This window comes from Mobula hypostoma, chromosome 7 (genome assembly GCF_963921235.1).
Source record: "Mobula hypostoma chromosome 7, sMobHyp1.1, whole genome shotgun sequence".
NCBI lineage: Eukaryota > Metazoa > Chordata > Chondrichthyes > Myliobatiformes > Myliobatidae > Mobula > Mobula hypostoma.
This window is the reverse complement of record NC_086103.1, coordinates 95818665-95843493: the sequence shown is the minus strand read 5'-3', so window position 1 is coordinate 95843493 and position 24829 is coordinate 95818665. Positions and strand designations below refer to the sequence as shown.

The following is a 24829-nucleotide window of genomic DNA, read 5'->3' as shown; positions in this document are numbered from 1 at the left end:
TCTTTAAGAAAAAAGCTGAAATAAACATGCTAATTAATTACGTGCCGCCTGGCATGTAATTGTCAGCCCAGATCAGAGGCGATTGACTATTGCGTCGTCTCTGATCTGGGCTGTTTATATGCCGGGCGGCGCACCTCTTCCTAGAGATGCTGCCTGGCCTGCTGCGTTCACCAGCAACTTTTACGTGTGTTACCTAATTAATTAGCTTTTTTATTTTTGCTTTCTTCTTAAAGACGTGCTGGGTGCCTCCCTGCTACCGCTGTACCCCTGAATACTTCGCGGATTGGTACCGGTCGACGGCCTGGAGGGTGGGGGCCACTGCACCACCCCAACCTGCAACAACTCAGCCTAACACACTGTCATCAGTGTGCTCAATGTCTTCCCGATTCCCGGTAAGTGATACTACACTGTACATACATTATTTCTACTTTATATAGGCTGTGTATTTTTACGAGTTATTTGGTATGATTTGGCAGCTTCATAGCTTAAAGGTTACTGGAGGGCACTTGTGCCATGTTTTTGCCAACAGCACTTGTGTGAGATTTTCTGCCAACGGCGCTTGCGTGAGATTTTCGCTACGGAGAACAGTGCAATGATTGTGGAAAAGTATTTCTACCTTATATAGGCTGTGTATTTATCATATCATTCCTGCTTTTACTATATGTTACTGTTATTTTAGGTTTTGTGTGTTATTTGGCATGATTTGGTAGGTTATTTTTGGGTCTGCAAATGCTCACAAATTTTTCCCATATAAATAAATGGTAATTGCTTCTTCACTTTACGACGTTCCAGCTTACGAACCGTTTCATAGGAACGCTCTACCTTCGGATGGCGGGGGAAACCTGTATATGGATTTCAGCAAGACATTTGATAAGGTACCCCATGCATGGCTTATTGAGAAAGTAAGGAGGCATGGGATCCATTGCTTTGTAGATCCAGAACGGGCTTGCCCACAAGAAGGCAAAGGGTGGTTGTAAACGGGTCATATTCTGCATGGAGGTTGGTGATCAGTGCCTCAGGAATCTGGTCTGGGACCTTTACTCTTCGTGATTTTTATAAATGACCTGGATGAGGAAGTGGAGGGATGGGTTAGCAGATTTGCTGCTGACAAAAAGGTTGTGGGTGCTGTGGATAGTGTGGAGGGCTGTCAAGAGATTACAGCGGGTCATTGATAGGATGCAAACCTGGGCTGAGAAGTGGCAGAAGGCTTTTAAGATCACAAACACGAAAAAATCTGCAGATGCCGGAGATCCCAAGCAACACACACAAAATGCTGGAAGAACTCAGCAGGTCAGGCAGCATCTATGGAAAAAAGTGAATGGTCTACGTTTTGGGCCGAGACCCTTTTTCAAGACTGGTAATGAAGGGGAGAAGTCAGAAGCTTTTAAGAGGTGTTTAGATAGGAATGTGACTATGAGGAAGATGGAAGGATATGGACATTGTGTCGGTAGGATTGATTAGTTTTTGGGTTTTTTTTTGATTTACAGGCCGAAGGGCCTGTTCCTGTGCTGTACTGTTCTATGTTAACTGCTATCTCCAGTCCTCTCTCTCTCTCCCCTTGGCTCTACCTCTCTTCTCCATCTAGAGCAGAGATCTTTGAATTACAATCCATGAAAGATTGTGTGGATGTAGAATATTTGCTAGCAATGATTATGAGGTAGACACATAAAACTGAGTTTAATTGGCAGTGGTGACTGAACAAGTGGGACATGAACTAAAACACTTTAATAAGTTGGATTATGGAAAGCACAAAAATTGTTAGAATCACAGAGAATGAAAAAGGTTGTTTAAGAACACAGATCAACTGCAAATTTGGGCAGACCAGTGGCAGATGACGAATATAAAGTAATGCACTGTAAGAGGTGAAATTCTGTTACATTATGCATATTTAATCACAGGGATATTAGGAGCATTGATATGCAGAGAGACCTTTGAGTGCAAATACATGGCTCGCTGAAAATGGATATGATAGTTTAAAAGGAATTTGGTACGCTTTGAGTGCAAGAGTTAGGATGTTATGTTGCAGTTGTAGAGAATTTTGATTAGTATTAGTTCATACAGGAAGGATATGTGTCAATTACAGATACGGTGCAAAGGAGATTCACCAGGCTGTTGCCTAGAATGGAAAGCTGAAGTTAAAAGGAGAAATTGGATAGGCTGGGGTTATTCTCACTGAACATTGGAGGAGGAAGGGTGAATTTAGGTGTTTATAAAATTATGCAGGACAAAGGTAGTCAGCAAGGGTTTTCACAGGACAGAACTAAGGGACACTGGTTTAAGGTGAGAGGGAGAAATGTAAAGGACATCTGAGAAGCAACGTTTTCACATCTGAGGGTGGTACACATTTGGAATAACCTGACAGAGGATTGCAGAAGCACCTATAATTACAGTATTTAAAAGGCATTTGGTCAGGTACTTGGATAGAAAGGCAGGCTGGTCCTGGGAAAGCGGGATTAGTGTCGATAGATACCATGGATGAGATGGCCTGTTTCTCTCTGCTCTGCTGTGTGTTTCTAAGATTTCATGAAGTGAACCTATGGGAGTAAATGGAGGGCTTTGTCTGTCACAGTGCTAACAGTTCCCAAAATCACTAACTATTGGTACCTCTTAACTGAGGAGCAAAAGATCCAATTCACACTTGTGGGAACCTCCAGAGGCATCTTTATCGGCATTCCATAAAATAAACATTTTTTGCTCCTTACTGGATTTCTTACACCTTACAGAAATGAGGTGCATCAACCCCACTAAAACACATTTGTTTTGCTTGCAAGATGATGTTCTGTTGTAGAGCTAAAACATACTCCATCATTAATCCTGCTCAGCCTATTTGCCTGGAAAATCAAAGCCTACTAATTAATACCAGGATCCAAAAGCAAATCGCTACACATGATTGCTATGCTTCTCTTTTATTTATGTTAATACAATGGCCAAATTAAAGTAGCTATGACAAATGAGCTGCAGAAAATATTCTGCTGCCTGCTGCTAGCTGCCAGCACAGTCCACAGGTACATCAGGACTTCCTAATTCATAAGGAAACAGGGCTGCTGTGAAAGTTTGTAGCTGGAGCATAATACATTGCTAATACAGCCAAATTATTCATAATTAAAATTAGGAAATAACATTTTTCAGAAATGTTAGATTATTGTGTTGTGTAATGCTATCAAGGGAACGTTCAAGATCAATTACGAGAAAGCATAATACACTATTCTAAATTAGTTTCTCTTCTTCCAGAAGCATTACATCGAAACCTATATACAGTACATAAAATGGAAGACAGAAAAATATGATAAGATTACAATAATCTTTTGTCTACTTACAAGTAGTAATACATATTATCTTTCATCTCTAGACTAAAAAATTAACATGAAAACCCTGCTTTTATATTGTTCAAGGTTTATACAAGTTCATGAGGAAAAACGCATGCCTTAAACTGAAATTAGCAAAATATACAGGTAACAAATATTGTTATACATTCTAGTGAAGAGAGTAACCAGTAAACTATAGGTTCAAACTGTAAACTAAGGATGTAAAATATTCCATACGTAATTCTGAATTGTACATTCAAACATTCTTGTGAAGTTACAAAAGCTGTTCCGAATGGAAAATGCTCCATTGATTTCAGTTTATTCCAATGTCCTGCTGATGTCGAGGCAATTAAGTTCCAAGTCAGCGTTTCTTTCAGTGCTATGGTTATAAGTAGCTTTTAATGCTGATTCAGCCACTGTACCAAGATTCTTTTCGGTTTTTATCTCATGTAAAAATAAGCAATGTTCACAATATAGATTTTACTTGCATGTTATTTACACACATCATCAACCATGACTACAAGGGATCTGACCTCCAGCAAAATATGGAGAACTTTACATAGTTCTGTGGTGAAATTTCTATCACTTGCAAAAAATAGTGTCTACATTCAGGGTTTTCTGGCACATTTTTGTCAACAGTTCCAATGTTAATAAATAAGTCAGCAGGAAGTTTGTGTGCAGTCACATCTGTCAAAAGCAGCATTGAACAGTCTACATTCTGCACCCAATGTAAGTAGCATTCATGGGTAAGAAACACCAAGAACTTTACATTGCCTTGAAATTTATCTCTGGTCAATGGATCAAAATTTTGAGGAGAAAGTACAAATTACGTTTAACATTACAAATCACAAACAACTTTTTAGGCACATAACCTTTGAAGAGATTCCTATCTTCCCTCTAAGGAAACTGAAAATCATCATCTTGTTTTTAGAGAAATCCTTGTTGGGATTTTGATGGGTCTTTCCAGTGTCCTGTGGTCAAAGTCCAGTAATCTGAAATTGCACTTCTGTCAGCCCATCCTGATTTTCAGGTGTGGGCTAAAACTGTTGAACAGAGTCTTTGTTGAACATGATAACCCCAAAATTCCAGCTTACCACATTGGTATAGTACTTCCAAATGTTGAAATTGTTTTGGTATCTTGGGAGATCAGCGTTGCCAATGCTGTTTATGTACTTCTCCCATTAAAGGCTGCTTTAGTGTTTAAACGAGGTAGTATTTGTACCAGGTCAGTACCATTTCTGTCGATTCAGTTGATGTCTGGCCATTTTGATTAAGGTAATGCAATCCAGGTGTTACCAGACTGGGAAAGTAATAAATGCTGGCCATATCTCATCTTAAAACAAGTCAAAACAGGCAACAGTTAATGTAATGCTGAACGAGAAAAGCTTCAGTGCACTTCTCCTGGAAAAGAAAGAGGTTGATCGATACCCATAACAGAAACTAATGAGGCAGAAATCTTCCTTGTCCTTGAAGGTATGCTGTGCATTGCAGTGTTATAACGGTCTCAAGGCATTATTAGCTACCCATTCACGATGAGGAGAAAAGGTAAACTTGAGCAGCATTTGACAAAGGTATCTTCTAAGCAGCATCATTTTTGTAAAGTTCCAGTAATAGAGTAGATGGGTCAATCTGAATGAAAGAAAACAAAAACATTGCTTAGAAATAATATATCATAGCTTAGTAATTTTAATAATTAAAACACATGCATTATTGTCAGGTTGTTTCTCAAATATTCAGATACTTAGAAAATTGGGATCATCAAATCCGTTTGTGGTTTTTGTTTGCTTTTGAGCTGGTTCGACATAACATTGTGGGCCGAATGTACTGTTCATCATCTAAATCTAGTGCAGGAATTAATTTATTTTTACAGTCTTGCTTGGTTAGCCACCTAAGCCTGGTATCAATGCACAGGAAAAGTTGTTTTCAAGGTAATGTTTATTTCTGTAACAGGAATTAAGGACTAGAAACAGGAATGTAGAGACCAGTCCTGTGGGTGGTACATGAAAAGCAAACAATATCTGTGTAAGCATACTGGGCAGCTCCGAAATCATGATTCAAGAAAAGGGTTTGAATTAACAGAGGTCTCAGAATATTCTGCAGATAATGGTCACGAGCCAAAAATATACTAGAAAACAAACCAATACCATGACTGGAATGTAACTTTGCTTTAGCTTAAGAAAAGCCCACCAGTGACATATTAATGGTGCCGTGAAATAATGTTAAAAGACCATAAGACCATAAGACAAAGGAGCAGAAGTTGGCCATTGGGCCCATCAAGTCTGCTCTGCCATTTTATCATGAGCTGATCCATTCTCCCATTTAGTCCCACTCCCCCGCCTTCTCACATAACCTTTGATGCCCTGGCTACTCAGATACCTATCAATCTCTGCCTTAAATACACCCAATGACTTGGCCTCCACTGCTGCCCGTGGCAACAAGTTCCATAGATTCACCACCCTCTGGCTAAAAAAATTTCTTTGCATTTCTGTTCTGAATGGGCGCCCTTCAATTCTTAAGTCATGCCCTCTCGTACTAGGCTCCCCCATCATGGGAAACAACTTTGCCACATCCACTCTGTCCATGCCTTTCAACATTCGAAATGTCTTTATGAGGTCTCCCCATCTCCCCTCATTCTTCTAAACTCCAAGGAATACAGTCCAAGAGCAGACAAACATTCCTCGTATGTTAACCCTCTCATTCCCGGAATCATTCTAGTGAATCTTCTCTGTACCCTCTCCAACGTCAGCACATCTTTTCTTAAATAAGGAGACCAAAACTGCCCACAGTACTCCAAGTGGGGTTTCACCAGCGCCTTATAGAGCCTCAACATCACATCCCTGCTCCTATACTCTATTCCTCTAGAAATGAATGCCAACATTGCATTCGCCTTCTTCACCACCAACTCAACCTGGAGGTTAACCTTAAGGGTATCCTGTACAAGGACTCCCAAGTCCCGTTGCATCTCAGAACTTTGGATTCTTTCCCCATTTAAATGCCATTTAAAAGTGGCAAGTAGCATTCACATGATCTAATATTCACCTCTAACAGGAGAGGGCCCAACTGACTAAGTAATGACTTATGGACAATATAATGCTGGAGTGTACACAGAGAATACCAAGGGTTCCTATTGACACAAGCTCTTTTCAGCTTCTTAAAATGCAGTTATCAGGAGATAGACCAGGCCATTTTTGTCTGTTACCATTCAACTGAAAGATTAACAAAAGAAACCTAGTTAATGAATATCAGATGCAAGTCAATCTGCTGCTGGAAAATCAAGTCTTTGAAAGGAAGTTTTTGAACGATTTAGCCACAAGCAAAAGATTTAGTGTGTATCACTGTAATCATGCACTGGCAGCCCATAGTCTCAAAGGTAGCATCAATCACATAATTCCATTGCCATGCAATTCCTTCCAGTACATGTTCAATGGACCTCGAAACATTGGACTTAAAATCATGTGGGTATGCCTTTTTTATTAGTTCTCAGGAAGTGGCAAATACAGACAACCCACTTATTTCAGTATCCAGTTGTTTTGAGATACATTGTCTTTTTCAAGAGAGAAGTTACAGTCAAACGTTGACTCAACACATTCAGATCAGATAGGTGAACATGACTGGGTTCCCCTTGCCTGAAGGACAACAGAAGTTCAGCAGCGGTGGCCATTCACATCATCTGAATTACAGAATTGTGCTTCACAACTTTTAGTACTATCAACTCTACTTCCAAACAATTCAGTAACAGAGTACCTTTCATAAAAGATTCTAGTCATCACTACAAATTCACCCAAATGCTATGAAAACTGCTGCCAAAGCCAGTGTACTCATGAAAATGTATCATCAGAATAGGGATCATAAGAATAATATAAAAATTACTTTGAGAATTTTAAATAGATATTGCCTAGATGACTAAACCAGTTAAGTTCACTTTTTTTCAAATTCTCAATGAAAGTGCAAAGGAAGAATCAATAATGGAATTTCATGAGATAAATTATGGCACAGCACAATAGCACAGTGTGGAAATTTGTAACATCTCAATGATAAAGACCAAAGACAACACACAATATTTTAAACCAGGGGTCCCCAACCTTTTTTTGCACCGCGGACCAGTTTAATATTGACAATATTCTTGCGGACCGGCCGACGGGGTGGGGGGGTGTTAATCACGACCGGAATAAAGGTGATAAGTCAACTATAAGTCACTTATGAGTGGCTAATACACTTAATTTTGTTTCTAAAACGGTTAACACACAGCACATATTTTCCTCGCATGAATATAGTGATAAGTCAACTATAAGTCACTTATAAGTCAACAGCATCATAACATTTTAAGTAATGTTTGGATATCTTCCTCGTATGAACATATAAAATCATTGCAACACACCAATATCGCTGAATCAGTGAGAGCCCTGGGTTTGTATCCCTGCAACAAGACGGTCCCATTGAGGGGTGATGGGAGACAGCGATACTCGAAGGGGGTTCCTTATGTACAGTCTATTCCGCAATTTAGTTTTTATTGCATTCATTGCAGAAAACCCCGCTTCACAGAGATATGTTGGAAATGGAAGCAACGTTTCGTGGCTATCTCAGGATATTCAGCCTTGACTTTGATCCAGAATGCCGGCAGAGATGTTATGTCAAACATACTTTCCAGCCCACTGTCATTTGCAGGCTTGAGAAGTTGATATTCTTCCCGCGCTGACATGGATGATTCACCAGGGACATTCACAAATGGGTCACAGACTGTGAGAAGGACGGTGCAGCCTCAGTCTCTCCCAAAATCCCAGCTAATGTTGGGAACATGTCCAATATGCCCCTGTCCACTCGCCGTCCCAACAGTTCCAGTTTGTCTTTGGAAGCAGCCACTTTATCTGCTAATTTGAAGACAGTTGTCATTCTCCCCTGAAGTGAGAAATTGAGTTCATTGAGCAGGTTGAAGATGTCACACAGATAAGCAAGTTTTGCTATCCACTCCTCGTCACTGAGGTGTGCTGCCAGTGGTGACATTTTTCCTGAAAGAAATCTCTGTAGCTGCTCTCTTAAATCAAAAACCCTGGCCAGTGCTCTCCCCCTTGATAGCCACCTGACTTCAGTGCTTGGACTCAAGGTGCCGAAGCAGTTTTGAGGGCTTCATTGCCTCATTAGACAGCTTGTCTCCACGTATCACACACATGGGGCTTGGAGCGTGCGAGTCACCGGTCGCAATAAAGCCATATTTTATGTACAATTCGTCGTATTTTCTGTTGAAGGAGCTTTCTTTTTTTTTGCAGTCTCGGCCTCAGCTGTCTCTGCGTTATCATCATTGCTAGGCTTTTTATGTCCCCTACCACCTCTTCCAAAGAAACTCTCAAGCAACATTTGTTTTTCACTCATCGAGTAGTTGTAGGTTAATGAGCAACTGATGACCTCGTGTGCGTTCAAGTTCAACAGTGGACGTGACAGTGAATGAGGAAAGGTGCAGCTGACCCATATCGTTTCATATTGCCAAATCATATTGTTTCCTCGTGGCCCAGTAGCACATGCTTTGCGGCCCGGTACCAGTCCGCGGCCCGGTGGTTGGGGACCACTGTTTTAAACATCAATCACTTTTACATTAAATAGTCCTATTTACACACATTGACTTCATGTCTCAAACTAGATGCTTAGGAACCTAATCTAAGTGTAAGTGTAACATTGTACCCATAGCTTCTGCCTGCTCTTGGCCCACCAAACATACCTCTTGTTCAATTCCTTCCCACCTGCATCTGGGAAACTGCTCAAGCCCTCTCAATTCCCTGCTCTGATTTGTTTTATCTGTACCATAGATCTCCATTCTATGTAACAACTACCTGCCATTGGCAACAAATCCACATAAAGCCTTAGGATCCTGTGCTTCTTTAGGGAACAAAGACCCAACTGATTCTACTCCACCATCAATCACATACACGTGGCAGAACTTCTTCCTACCCACAAAAACTTCTGATTCCCAGAACAAAAAACAAACTGCTGGAGCTATTTAGTGCATAAGGCAAAGTGATTGTTGACATTTTAGGTTGAGACCCTGCATCAGAACAAGTGTAAAAGGGAGATCCACAAGATCATAGAGATGCAGGAGCAGAATTAGGCCATTTAGCCCATCGAGTCTGTTCTGCCATTCAATCATGCGTGATACAATTTTCCTCTCAGCCCCAATCTCCAACCTTCTCCCTGTATCCCTTCGTGCCCTCACCAATTAAGAATCTACCAAACTCTGCCTTAAATATACTCAATGACTTGGCCTCTACATCCGCCTATGGCAATGAATTTCACAGATTCACCACTTTCTGGCTAAAGAAATTCCTCCTCAGCTCCATTCCAAAAGGACACATCTCCATTCTGAGGCTATGTCCTCTGGTCTTAGACTCTAATACCATAGGAAGCATCCTCTTCAAATCCACCCTATCAAGGCCTTTCACCATTTGATAGGTTTCAACGAGGTTTCCCCACATTCTTCTGAATTCTAGTGAATATAGGCCCGGAGCCATCAAACACTATTCATTTGACAAGCCGTTCAATCCTGGAATCATTTTTGTGAACCTCCTTTGAACCCTTTCCAGTTTCAGCATATCCTTTTTAAGATAAGAGGACCAAAACTGCGCATAATACTCCAAGTCAGGCCTCACCCAGGCTTTATAAGTTTTCAACATTACATCCTTGCTTTTATATTCTAATCCACTTAAAAAGAATGCTAACATCGCATTTGCTTTCCTCACCACAGACTCAGTCTGCAAATAAACCCTTATGAAGTCCTGCACAAGGTCTCCCAAGTCCCTTTGTGCCTCAGCTTTTTGTATTTTCTCTCCATTTAGAAAATAATCAACACTTTAGTTTCTTCTAACAAAGTGCATGACCAAAAACGACACTGTATTCCACCTGCCATTTATTTTCCCATCCTCCTAATCTGTCCAAGTCCTTCTGTAGCCTCTCTACTTCTTCAAAACTACCCACTACTCCATCTATCTTCATATTGTCTGCAAACTTTGCAAAAAAGCCATCAATTTCAACATCCAAATCATTGACATATACTACAAAAAGAATCGGTCCCAACAAAGACCCCTGTGGAACACTACTAGTCACTGGCAGCCTACTAGAAAAGGCTCCTTTTTTTTTACCCACTTCGTGCCTCCTGTCAGTCAGCCACTGCTCATCCATGCTAAAATCTTTCTTGTATACCATGGGCTTGTAGATTGTTAAGCAGCCTCATGTGTGGTACCTTATCAAAGGACTTCTGAAAATTCAAGTACAAAACATCAACCGATTCTCCTTTGTCTATCCTGCTCATTATTTAATAGAAACATAGAAAATAGGTGCAGGAGTAGGCCATTCGGCCCTTCGAGCCTGCACCGCCATTTATTATGATCATGGCTGATCATCCAACTCAGAACCCCGCCCCAGCCTTCCCTCCATACCCCCTGACCCCCGTAGCCACAAGGGCCATATCTAACTCCCTCTTAAACATAGCCAATAAACTGGCCTCAACAGTTTCCTGTGCAGAGAATTCCACAGATTCACCACTCTCTGTGTGAAGAAGGTTTTCCTAATCTCGGTCCTAAAAGGCTTCCCCTCTATCCTCAAACTGTGACCCCTCGTTCTGGACTTCCCCAACATCGGGAACAATCTTCCTGCATCTAGCCTGTCCAATCCCTTTAGGATCTTATACGTTTCAATCAGATCCCCCCTCAATCTTCTAAATTCCAACGAGTACAAGCCCAGTTCATCCAGTTTTTCTTCATATGAAAGTCCTGCCATCCCAGGAATCAATCTGGTGAACCTTCTTTGTACTCCCTCTATGGTAAAGATGTCTTTCCTCAGATTAGGGGACCAAAACTGCACACAATACTCCAGGTGTGGTCTCACCAAGGCCTTGTACAACTGCAGTAGTACCTCCCTGCTCCTGTACTTGAATCCTCTCGCTATAAATGCCAGCATACCATTCGCCTTTTTCACCGCCTGCTGTACCTGCATGCCCACTTTCAATGACTGGTGTATAATGACACCCAGGTCTCGTTGCACCTCCCCTTTTCCTAATCGGCCACCATTCAGATAATAATCTGTTTTCCTATTTTTGCCACCAAAGTGGATAACTTCACATTTATCCACATTAAATTGCATCTGCCATGAGTTTGCCCACTCACCCAACCTATCCAAGTCACCCTGCATCCTCTTAGCATCCTCCTCACTGCTAACACTGCCACCCAGCTTCGTGTCTTCCGCAAACTTGGAAATGCTGCATTTAATTCCCTCATCTAAGTCATTAGTATATATTGTAAACAACTGGGGTCCCAGCACTGAGCCTTGCGGTACCCCACTAGTCACCGCTTGCCATTCTGAAAAGGTCCCGTTTATTCCCACTCTTTGCTTCCTGTCTGCTAACCAATTCTCCACCCACACCAATACCTTACCCCCAATACTGTGTGCTTTAAGTTTGCACACTAATCTCCTGTGTGGAACCTTGTCAAAAGCCTTTTGAAAATCCAAATATACCACATCCACTGGTTCTCCCCTATCCACTCTACTAGTTACATCCTCAAAAAATTCTATGAGATTCGTCAGACATGATTTTCCTTTCACAAATCCATGCTGACTTTGTCCAATCATTTCACCGCTTTCCAAATGTGCTGTTATCACATCCTTGATAATTGACTCCAGCAGTTTCCCCACCACCGACGTTAGGCTAACCGGTCTATAATTCCCCGGTTTCTCTCTCCCTCCTTTTTTAAAAAGTGGGGTTACATTAGCCACCCTCCAATCCTCAGGAACTAGTCCAGAATCTAACGAGTTTTGAAAAATTATCACTAATGCATCCACTATTTCTTGGGCTACTTCCTTAAGCACTCTAGGATTTTGTCAGGCAGAATTTCCCTTGGGGAAACCATGCTGACTACGGCCTATTTCATCATGTACCTCCATGCACCCTAAGACCTCATCCTTAATAATCCGACTCCAAATTTTCCCAACCACTGAGGTCAGACTAACTGGCCTGTAGTTTCCTTTCTTCTGCCTCCCTCCTTTCATGAAGACTGGACTGACACTTGCAATTTTACGGTTTTCCTGAACCATTCCAGAATCTAGTGAAACTTGAAAGATCATTACTAATGCTTCCAAAATCCCTTCAGCTACCTCTTTCAGAACCTTGGGGTGTAGACCATCTGTCCAGAGGATATATCTACCTTCAGATCTTTCAGTTTCCCAAGGACCTTCTCTCTCGTTATAGTAACTTCACACACTTCATGACCCCTGACACCTGGTGCTTCCACCATACTGCTCGTGTCTTCCACAGTGAAGACTGATGCAAAATACTCATTCAGTTCATCTGCCATTTCCTTGTGCCCCATTACTTTCTCTCCAGCATCATTTTCCAGCAGTCCAATATCCACTCTCACCTCTCTTTTACACTTTGTGTACCTGAAGAAACTTTTGGTATCCTCTTTAAATTCGTAATCCATCTTTACCTTCTTAATGACTTTCTTAGTGGTCTTCAGTTGGTTTTTAAAAGCTTCCTAATCCTCTAACTTCCCACTAATTTTTGCCCTATTATACGCCCTCTCTTTGGCTTTTATGTTGGATGTCACTTTTTTGTTAGCCACTGTTGCGTCATCCTTGCCTTTAGGATACTTTGGGATGTATATGTCCTGTACCTTCTGAATTGTTTCCAGAAATTCCAGCCATTGTTGCTCTGCTGTCATCTCTGTGAGTGTTCTTTTCCAATCAATTCTCTCCTTTACTCTACTGTACTACTGATTCATCTGCCTTTAGATTCTCCTTCACAAATTTCAGGGTGAATTCGATCATATTATGATTACTTTCCCCTAAGGGTTCTTTTACTTTAAGCTCTCTAATCAATTCTGGTTCATTGCACAACATCCACTCCAGATTAGCTGATCCCCTTTGTGGGCTCAAACTCAAGCTGCTCTAAAAGCCATCTCGTAGGCACTCGAGAAATTCCCCTCTTGGAATCCAGTACCAACTTGATTTTCCCAATCTGCCTGCATATTGAAATCCCCCATGACTATTGTAACGTTGCTCTTTTGAAATGTATATTCCATTTTACATTGTAATTTGTGGACCACATCCTTACGACTGTTTGAGGGCTCTGTATACAACTCCCATCAGGGTCTTTTTTACCCTTACAGTTCCTTAGCTCTACCCACAATGATTCAACACCTTTTGACGCTATGTCACTTCTTTCTAATGATTTGATTTTTTACCAACAGAGCAACGTTGACCTCTCTGCCTTCCTGCCTGTCCTTTCAATACAATATGCATCCTTGCACATTAAGCTCCCAGTACAATCTTCCAGCCATGATTCAGTAATGCCTGCAACATCATACATGCCAATCTGCAACTGGGCTGCAATTTCATCGACCTTATTCTGTGCTCATCCTGTATTCACCCTTACTGATTTTGTCCATTGGAACTCATCCTGTTGTCTGCAATTTTGCCCCATCAATAGCCTCTCCTCTACACATTGCCTCTGTTTTTAAACCAGCAACCTAATCTTCAGTACTATCATCCGCCTTTCCTATAATACTTCTTGCATTGAAATATACACAGATCAGAACACGAGTTGCACCATGCTCAACCTTTTGTTTCCGAACTTTGTCTGAGGTCTTACAAATATCTGCCCCCACAACCTCTCCACTTACTGTCCAGGCACTCTGGTTCCCATCCCCCGCAACACTAGTTTAAACCTCACTGTGAAGCTTTTACAAACCTTCCCGCTAGGATGTTAGTCCCCCTCAGGTGCAAACCATTTCTTCTGTAAAGGTCTCAGCATGCTTCTTCTCTACCCCCCCCCCCGCCCCCGCCCCCGCCCCACTCCCTTCTGAGTCACAGAGCCAGACTCAGTGTTAGAGACCCAACCACTGTAAACTTTCCTCTGTGAGGTCAACCATCCTAACAGGATTCAAAGAGACATACCTGTTGTTGAGTGCAATGGCCACAGGGGTACTCTGCACTGGCTCCTCAACCCCTTTCCCCTTCCTGACTGTCATCCAGTCTCTAGTGACACACCATATAGAGGTGTAATTGCCTCTCTACATGTCCTATCTATCACACCTTCAGCCTCCCGAATGATCCAGAGTTCATCCGTTTCCAGCTCCAACTCCTTAAAATGGTTTGTTAGAAGCTGCAGCTCGATGCACTTCTCACAGTTGTAGTCATCCGGGACACTGGAGATCTCCCTACCTTCCCACATCCCGCAAGAGGAGCATTCAGCTATGCTACCTGTCATCTCTACTGTCCGAGCTGAGCAGATATAAAGAAAGGAAGGATCAAAAACTTAACCTTGAGCTTCTTTTCCTCACTTTCTCTGACCGAAGCTCCTCTTCGCCGAAGCCTTGAAGAGCGAAAGTCTCAAGATGACCACTCTGACTCTGCCCACTCAGACGACAGTCACTGTGCTTGTATAAGGAGCTGCAGCAAGGCCAGAGCTGGCAAGCAATCAGTGGATCCAGGTGTGGAAGGGTTGATATGCAGGTGAAGCCAGGTAGGAGGGGTAAAGATAGAGACAAAGACTGGGCGTGTTTAGTGAAGACAACAATGGGATGCAGTTTATGAAATCTGATAAGAAAAGAAGCTGGTGAGTGGAAACAGATAGGTGAGGGATGATGGTCAGATGGGAACAGTTGGGGCTGAGCCATGTGGGTGTTAGGCAGATGCAACCAGGTGAGGGAGGGTAACGATACCGGGTAACAGAGGGCTTGGGGGGGGTGGTGTCACTGAGGGTTGAAAAGAAGGTGGAGTGTGACTGATAGATCAGAGGAAGGAGAAACATTTCTATGAATTTCCAACTCCCTAGCCCTCAGCACCTATTCTTCACCACTGATGTCTAGTTCAGCATGAAGGCCTTAGGCCCCTCCTCTTCTTTCTAGAACATACATCTAACTGGTTCCTTTTTTCTAACAATCTCCTATGCCTGTCTAAATTTGTTCTCATCCTAAACCATCAGTTTGATTCCACTTTCTACAAATTAAAAATGAAACCACGGGCACTCACATGGGCCAAGCTATGCCAAGCTTTATGTTGGCTTCATGGAGAAGTCCTTGTTCCAAACCCACTGTGGCACCACTCCCCAACTCTTTCTCTGCTACATCAAAAACTGCAGTGGCATTGCCTTCTGCACTGCTGACTTCCACCTTGCTCTCAAATTCACTTGGACTTTTTCTGACACCTCTCTCCTCTTTCTGGGTCTCTCTACTTCCATCTCAGGAGACAAACCATCCATGGACGTTTACTATAAGCTCACTGACTCCTACATCTACCTAGACTACACCTCCTCCTATCTTGTCTCTTGCAAAGACACCATCCATTACTTTTGGTTTCCTGGTATCTGCTACATCTGTTCTCCACTCCAAGGCATCTGAAATGTCCTCCTTTTGCATGGAACATGACTTTCCCTCTGATAGAGCCCTCATCTGCATCTTCTCCACTTCACACACTTCTGCCCTCTCCCCAGACAGAACAAAGAGAGTTCCGTTGGTCCTCGCTTTCACCCCATCAGCCTCCACAATTAGCACAGCATGCTTGTACATTTTCACCAGCTACATTATCTCACCATCAGTCACATCTTCTTCTTCCCAGCCCTTTCAGCTTTCCAGAGACCACTTTCTCTAGGACTCTCCAGCTCGTTGTCCCACCCCATCTCCTGGCACTTTCCCCTGCAACTGTAGGAGATGCAACTCCATCCACACCTTCTCTCTCACCACCATCTAAGAAGCTAAACAGCATTTCTAAGTATGGCAGAGACTCACAAGCACTTCCTCCAACCAATTGCTCTCAATGTTCATGGCCTCCTCTACATTAGTGGGACCATACAAAGACTCAGCATCACTTCTGCAGAGCTCCTTCACTCTATCCACAATGATCACCTTGAGCTTCTGGCTCCTTTTGGCCTCCTTTTATTGTTTCTCATGCCTTTTGCTCCTCAGTCTTCTCCAATGCCATCGTGAGATCAACCATGAAGTACAGCACATATTCTGCATGGGTAGCTTACGAAGGTATCAACACTGATTTTCCAATTTTAGGAAAATCCTCACATTCTGCTGCATTCGTTTTCCATTCCCATCGGGTCACCATTGATATCTCTTCCTCTGTTCACCTTTTCCATCCCTTCCCTCCCACTTTCTGCATCAGGGGTCCCCAACCTTTTTTGCACTGCGGACCGGTTTATTATTGACAATATTCTTGCGGACCGGCCGACCCGGGTGGGGGGAGTGGTGTAGGGTTGCCAACGGACAAGAGTAGCAGTCAAATACGTTGTGTTTACCCCGAGAAAGACTACAATGACCATGAAGCCTTGCGCGGGCACCAGTGCGCATGTGTGACTGGCACATGCGTGTACATGCCGGTTTTTTTTCTACAAATCGTTTTCGGCGATGCTGTTCGGGGGGGGGGGGTGTTAATCACGACCGGATATAGGTGATAAGTGGCTAATAACAATTTCGTTTCTAAAAGGGTTTATCTAATGAATTTAATATTAAACACACAGCGCATATTTTCCTCGCATGAATATAGTGATAAGTCAATTATCAGGGGAGGACAGGGGAGCTTGAAGTAAGTGTTGAACAAATTTCCAGTAGAAGTGGTAGAGGCAGGTTCGATATTACCATTTAAAGAAAAATTGGATAGGTATCTGGACAGGAAAGGAATGGAGGGTTATGGGCTGAGTGCAGGTCGGTGGGACCAGGTGAGAGTAGCATTCGGCACAGACTAGAAGGGCAGAGATGGCCTGTTTCCGCGCTGTAATGGTTATATGGTTATATAAGTCAATAGCATCATAACATTTTAAGTAACGTTTGGATGTTAAACACATGGCACATATTTTCGCCGTATGAACATATAAAATCATTGCAACACACCAATATTGCTGAATCAATGGGAGCCCTGGGCTTGTTTCCCTGCAACAAGACGGTCTTATCGAGGGGTGATGGGAGACAGCGATACTCGAAGGGGGTTCCTTATGTCCAGTCTATTCCGCAATTTAGTTTTCGTTGCATTCAGTGCAGAGATACAATGTTGGAAATGGAAGCAACGTTTTCAGAGATTTCATGGCTATCTTAGGATATTCAGCCTTGAATGCCGGCAGAGATTTTATGTCAAACATACTTTTCAGCCTGCTGTCATTTGCAAACTTGAAGAGCTGAGTCCTTCCCGCGCTGACATGGATGAAGTGTGCATAATGACCTCGCGTACGTTCAAGCTCGACAGTGCGTGACAGGGAATGAGGAAAGGTGCAGCTGACTCATATCGCCAAATCATATCCTTTCCTCGTGGCCCGGTACCGGTCTGCGACCCGGTGGTTGGGGATCACTGCTCTACATGTTCATTATAGTCTTCTTCTTATTGTGTCCACGGACAGTCTATACATGGCCCAGCCAGAACTGGACACATTTTTGCACCTTGTTGTTGAATTCGGCAAGATCTGCAACAGTACAGGGTTCCTCTAGCGATGGGCATTGCAGGAAATGTTGCATAGTTTGTGGCTCAGTTCTACATTCACAAGCTCATTATAATCATAGAGTATTACAGCATTAAAACCCTTCAACCCATCCAGTCAATTCTGGCCCAATCCTCTGACTAGTCTACCTACCTGCACCCAAATCCACACCCCTCCCATCCAAACCCACATCAACCACTTCCATTGGCAGCTTGTTTCATACTCACACCACACTCAGATGCTCCTTAAATACTTCATCTTTCACCCGAAACATACAGTATGATCTCTAGTTCTCGTCTCACTGAACCTCAGGGAAAAAGCTTGCATTTACCTCATCTATACCCCTCAGAATTTTATTTACCTCTATAAGATCTCCACTATTTATCCTGCACTCCAGGGAGTAAAGTCCTAACCTATTCGACCTTTCCTAAAACTCACATCCTTAAATCTCAGCAACATTCTTGTAAACTTTCTCACAACTCTTTCAACTTAAAGATATTGTTCTTGTAGGTAGGTGGTTAGAACTGTACACAAGACTCTAAATTCGACATCACCAATATCTTCTACAACTCCAAAGTAACTTCCCAACTCCTGTACTCAATGCCCTGATTTACGAAGGTCAACATACTAAAAGCTCTCTTCACTACTCTGTCACCCTGTGATAGAAACATAGAAAATAGGTGCAGGAGTAGGCCATTTGGCCCTTCGAGCCTGCACCGCCATTTATTATGATCATGGCTGATCATCCAACTCAGAACCCCGCCCCAGCCTTCCCTCCATACCCCCTGACCCCTGTAGCCACAAGGGCCATATCTAACTCCCTCTTAAACATAGCCAATAAACTGGCCTCAACAGTTTCCTGTGGCAGAGAATTCCACAGATTCACCACTCTCTGTGTGAAGAAGTTTTTCCTAATCTCGGTCCTAAAAGGCTTCCCCTCTATCCTCAAACTGTGACCCCTCGTTCTGGACTTCCCCAACATCGGGAACAATCTTCCTGCATGTAGCCTGTCCAATCCCTTTAGGATCTTATACGTTTCAATCAGATCCCCCCTCAATCTTCTAAATTCCAATGAGTACAAGCCCAGTTCATCCAGTCTTTCTTCATATGAAAGTCCTGCCATCCCAGGAATCAATCTGGTGAACCTTCCTTGTACTCCCTCTATGGTAAAGATGTCTTTCCTCAGATTAGGGGACCAAAACTGCACACAATACTCCAGGTGTGGTCTCACCAAGGCCTTGTACAACTGCAGTAGTACCTCCCTGCTCCTGTACTTGAATCCTCTCGCTATAAATGCCAGCATACCATTCGCCTTTTTCACCGCCTGCTGTACCTGCATGCCCACTTTCAATGACTGGTGTATAATGACACCCAGGTCTCGTTGCACCTCCCCTTTTCCTAATCGGCCACCATTCAGATAATAATCTGTTTTCCTATTTTTGCCACCAAAGTGGATAACTTCACATTTATCCACATTAAATTGCATCTGCCATGAGTTTGCCCACTCACCCAACCTATCCAAGTCACCCTGCATCCTCTTAGCATCCTCCTCACTGCTAACACTGCCACCCAGCTTCGTGTCATCCGCAAACTTGGAGATGCTGCATTTAATTCCCTCATCCAAGTCATTAATATATATTGTAAACAACTGGGGTCCCAGCACTGAGCCTTGCGGTACCCCACTAGTCACCGCCTGCCATTCTGAAAAGGTCCCGTTTATTCCCACTCTTTGCTTCCTGTCTGCTAACCAATTCTCCACCCACACCAATACCTTACCCCCAATACTGAGTGCTTTAAGTTTGCACACTAATCTCCTGTGTGGGACCTTGTCAAAAGCCTTTTGAAAATCCAAATATACCACATCCACTGGTTCTCCCCTATCCACTCTACGAATGATAATTTCCTCTTCATCCTGCACTCTATATATTTGCCACCTCTCTGGTCCCTGTCCAGTTGGGACAATTGGAGGGGGCAGGGAGCACCTGTCCAGACATATCCCCTCTATCTTTATCGATGGTGCTTTGCCTGCTGAGTTCTTCCAACAGATTCAGAATCAGGTTTACTATTACCGACATATGCAGTGAAATTTGTTAACTTTGCAGCAGCAGTACAACACAATACCTGATAATGTACACTCCTCTGAGTGCTACTGGTACCATGTAACCCAGCACTACCTGTTGCATGGTCGGGTGGTGGTGACTAAACCGGCTCCCCTACCAGCTTGCCTGGTGAGGAGGGTGGCTGGACACCCAGCAGGATGAAAAACAAGACCTCTCAAAGGGCGGATGAACCCTCTTGTAGGGTCAACGGCCATCTAGCAAACACATGCCGTGAAGCGTGGAAAGGGCATCCCTTGCATCGAAGCTTGGTCTGGACATTCACTGCAACAGAACTTCCCCCATCCGTCTTGGACCCCACCATGCCGCTGGATCTGGGAGGGGACGTCGAGGGTGGGTCTGGACCTGTGCAACCCCTTACTCACCTAAAATCCATTCACACACACGCCTTTCCTTTCTGAGGTGTGGGGTATAAACCCCACTAACTGACTGAACAGAACCATCATCATCCTATGGGATGGACAGCCAGAGACAGAGAGAGAGAAAATAAATCAATTACAGTAAGTGTATATTAAATAGTTAATTAAAATAGCGCAAAACAGAAATAATATATCTAAAAAAAGTGAGGAGGTGTTCATGCATTCAATGTCCATTTAGGAATTGGGGAAGAAGCTGTTCCTGAATCGTTGAAGGTGTGCTGCCCTAACGGTAACAATGACAAGAGGGCATGTCCTGGGTGATAGGGATCCTTAATATGGATGCTACCGTCCTCAGGCACTGCTCCTTGAAGATGTCTTGTACACTATGGAAGCTAGTACCCAAGACAGAGCAGACTGAATTTACAGTTCTCTAGAGCTTCTTATGGTCCTGTGCCATCACGACCCCCCCTCCCCCCAAGACAATGATGCAGCTAACAGTTTACTTTTCTACTATCATATGGTCTCTCTTCTGGATTAAACATGAAAGCAAATCCTAAATGGCACCTCAAGTGGTCATAAAACAACCCACTATTCAGCTCCCAGTGTCCATGTTTAGTTCTACCCTTCAACCAACATCATTAAAACAAAGCAACTGCTTGTTTTTCACATTGCTGCGTATTGGAGCTTGATATTTGCAATCTGAGCAGCCATGTTTCCAGTTTTCCAAAGTCACTCTTGTAGTGAACCTAACATGAACTTTAATCCAAGAGCTTTATTACGATTCCTTTCCTGCTGATCTATTTGATTACACGGACACCAAGGTAACTGGACAAATAATTAGAGCAGGCAAAGTTCATTTGTGCAAATTATCTTAGCAACTCCCACAACCTACTACAGGCTTTCCCCAAATTATGATAGTTTTGTTTCTGAGAACACAAGGTGGCTCATGGAAAAATACAAAGGCACCCTAACTCAAAACCTAATGGAGACCAGAGCATCAGCGATCACTCCCTTAGGGTCCAGAGAGTCACCGATCACTCCCATAAGGGCCAGAGGGTCAGTGATCACTCCCAATAGAGGCCAGAGGGTCAGTGATCACTCCCAATGGGGCCAGAGGGTCATCTATCACTCCCAATGGGGCCAGAGGGTCAGTGATCACTCCCAATGGGGCCAGAGGGTCAGTGATCATTCCCCATAGGGCCAGAGTGTCAGTGATCACTCCCAATGGGGCCAGAGGGTCACCGATCACTCCCAATGGGACCAGAAGGTCATCAATTACTCCCAATGGGACCAGAGGGTCAGTGATCACTCCCAATGGGGCCAGAGGGTCAGTGATCACTCCCAATGGGGCCAGATGGTCAGTGATCACTCCCAATGGGGCCAGAGGGTCACCGATCACTCCCAATGGGGCCAGAGGGTCACCGATCACTCCCAGGGTCAGTGATCATTCCCAGTAGGGCCAGATGGTCAGTGATCACTCCCATAGGGGCCAGAGAGTCAGTGATCACTCCCAATGGAGGCCAGAGGGTCAGCAATTACTCCCAAAGGAGCCAGAGGGTCACCAATCACTCACATTGGGATCAGAGGGTCAGGGATCACTCCCAATGAGGCCAGAGGGTCACCGATCATTCCCAAAGGAGCCAGAAGCTCAGTGATAACTTCCAATGGGGTAAGAGAGTCAGTTATCACTCCCAATGCGGCCAGCAGGTCAGTGATCACTCCCAATAGAGGCCAGAGGGTCAGTGATCACTCCCAATGGGGCCAGAGGGTCAGTGTTCACTCCCAACGGGGCCAGAGGGTCAGTGATCACTCCCAATGGGGCCAGAGGGTCACCGATCACTCCCAATGGGACCAGGAAGTCATCAATCACTCCCAATGGGGCCAGAGGGTCACCTGTCACTCCCAATAGGGCCAGAGGGTCAACGATCACTCCCAATGAGGCCAGCGGGTCAGTGATTACTCCCAATGGAACCAGAGGGTCACTGATCAATCCCAATGGGGCCAGAGGGTCACTGATCAATCCCAATGCGGCCAGCAGATCAGTGATCACTCCCAATAGAGGCCAGAGGGTCAGTGATCGCTCCCAATGGGACCAGAGGGTCAGTTATCACTCCCATAGGGGCCAGAGGGTCAGTGATTACTCCCAATGGGGCCAGAGGGTCACTGATCATTCCCAATGAGGCCAGAGGGTCACTGATCATTCCTAAAGGAGCCAAAAGCTCAGTGATCACTTCCAATGGGGTAAGAGAGTCAGTTATCACTCCCAATGCGGCCAGCAGGTCAGTGATCACTCCCAATAGAGGCCAGAGGGTCAGTGATCGCTCCCAATGGGACCAGAGGATCAGTTATCACTCCCATAGGGGCCAGAGGGTCAGTGATTACTCCCAATGGGGCCAGAGGGTCAGTTATCACTCCCATAGGGGCCAGAGGGTCAGTGATTACTCCCAATGGGACCAGAGGGTCAGTTATCACTCCCATAGGGGCCAGAGGGTCAGTGATTACTCCCAATAGAGGCCAGAGGGTCAGTGATCACTCCCAATGAGGCCAGAGTGTCACCAATTGTTCCCAGAGGCCACTGTTCAGACCAGGCATGAGTTGTAAGTCAGAGAAGGACTGTTTGATGTTCTGAGATTTATGTGATTGGACTGTACTTTATATTGGTGTCATTCAATTTTTCGGCATTTTCTTTGCGATGGCCGATGGGCGGGTGGGTGATCTGTTCCTTTTATGTATGTGGGTGGGAGGGGGAGAGTTAGGAGATTTTTGATGCCACTGTCACTGCTCCCTTTTGGAAGTAAAGGGGTTGGTTGCTGTCATTTTTCTGCGAAAGAGGGGGTCGGGGATTGTTACTGTTGCTGTTTTTTACTACAGGGAGGGACACCAGGGATTGTATTATTGCACTTTTCAGTGGGGAGGGGTCAGGAACTGTTATTGTTGCTGTTTTATCTGTGGGGGAGTGGTCGGGGATTACTATTGTTGCTATTTTTTCTGCAGGGAGGGATCAGGGATTATCATTGTTGTTGTCCTTTCTCTGTGAAGAGGAGTTCGGGATTGTTATTGTTGTAATTTGCCTATCACCACAATAGGTCAACGGCAGATGCAATCTCAGAGGCTCTCCACACGGCTTTAGAGCACCTGAACAACACAAATATCTATGTCAGGATGCTATTCATCAACTATAGCTCAGTACTTAATACCATCATTCCCACAATCCTGATTGAGGAGTTGCAGAACCTGAGCCTCTGTACCTCCCTCTGCAATTGGAACCTTGACTTCCTAACTGGAAGACCACAGTCTGAGTGGATTGGTGATAACATCTCCTCCTCACTGACAATCAACACTGGTGCACCTCAGGGGGGTGTGCTTAGCCCACTGCTCTACTCTTTATGTACCCATGACTGTGTGGCCAGGCATAGCTCAAATACCATCTCTAAATTTGTTGATGATACAACCATTGTTGGTAGAATCTCAGGTGGTGACGAGAGGGTGTACAGAACTGAGATATGCCAACTAGTGGAGTGGTGTCGCAGCAATAACCTGGCACTCAATATCAGTAAGACGAAAGAGCTGATTGTGGACTTCAGGAAGAGCAAGATGAAGGAACACATACCAATCCTCATAGAGGGATCAGAAGTGGTGAGAGTGAGCAGCTTCAAGTTCCTGGGTGTCAAGATCTCTGAGGATCTAACCTGGTCCCAACAGATCAATACAGTTATAAAGAAGGCAAGACAGTGACTATATTTCATTAGGAGTGTTAGAGTGAGTTTTTGGATAGATGATTCATTTACACTTGACTCTGGCCACCAGTCTTTTGTTTGACAAAGTACTATGGATTGAGTTCACAACAATGCTTTTCCCAAAAGCTGTGAATACCAGAATACTAGCCAGACACTGCGGATGGAAATGGAAAGTTTGCAGGTAGTTTTGAAGACAACCTTATCCATAACTTTATAAATATTAATTGTCCTCTATGTTAGCACGTAAAATACCAAATAATGTATTGTGGATTTAACTTGCATTCCTAAAGGCTGTGAGTACCAACCCAGACATGTTGGCGTCAGGAGGAAAGGATGAAGTCAGAAGGTGTGATGTATGTAGCTTCAAAAGGAAGCATTGTCTATAACTTGGTAAATAGCGACTGCCCTTTTATGTTTAGCATATAAATATCGGCCCATATTGGGCTAGCAGACCTTTCTACTGAAAGCGTCTCCGTCCGTATGATGCCTGCTGTACCTTGTTGTGTCGAATAAAGAAGCTGCTTTGTATCTGCCAGTGACTCTGTCTCTCCAGTGATGTCATCCACCCCACAACAAGGAATCTGAAGAGATTTGGCATGTCGACAAATACACTCAAAAACTTCTATAGATGTACCATGGAGAGCATTCTGACAGGCTGCATCATTGTCTGGTATGTGGGGTGGGGGGGGGGGGCGCTACTGCACAGGACCGAAAGAAGCTGCAGAGGGTTGTAAATCTAGTCAGCTCCATCTTGGGTACTAGCGTACATAGTACCCAGGACATCTTCAAGGTGCAGTGTCTCAGAAAGGTAGCGTCCATTATTAAGGACCTCCAGCACCCAAGCATGCCCTTTTCTCACTGT

At 43.9% G+C, this 24829-nt stretch overlaps 1 protein-coding gene across 1 annotated transcript in view; it reads right to left on the bottom strand.

Moving 5' to 3' along the window:
- Positions 1–2899: 2899 nt before the first annotated feature.
- Positions 2900–24829, bottom strand: part of LOC134349434 (insulin receptor substrate 2-like) — a 170910-nt gene continuing 148980 nt past the window's right edge. Inside the window, exon 2 of the mRNA XM_063053732.1 lies at positions 2900–4934. Within this exon, the coding sequence (XP_062909802.1) occupies positions 4930–4934 (5 nt within the window). The 3' untranslated portion in view covers positions 2900–4929. The remainder of the gene's footprint in view (positions 4935–24829) is intronic.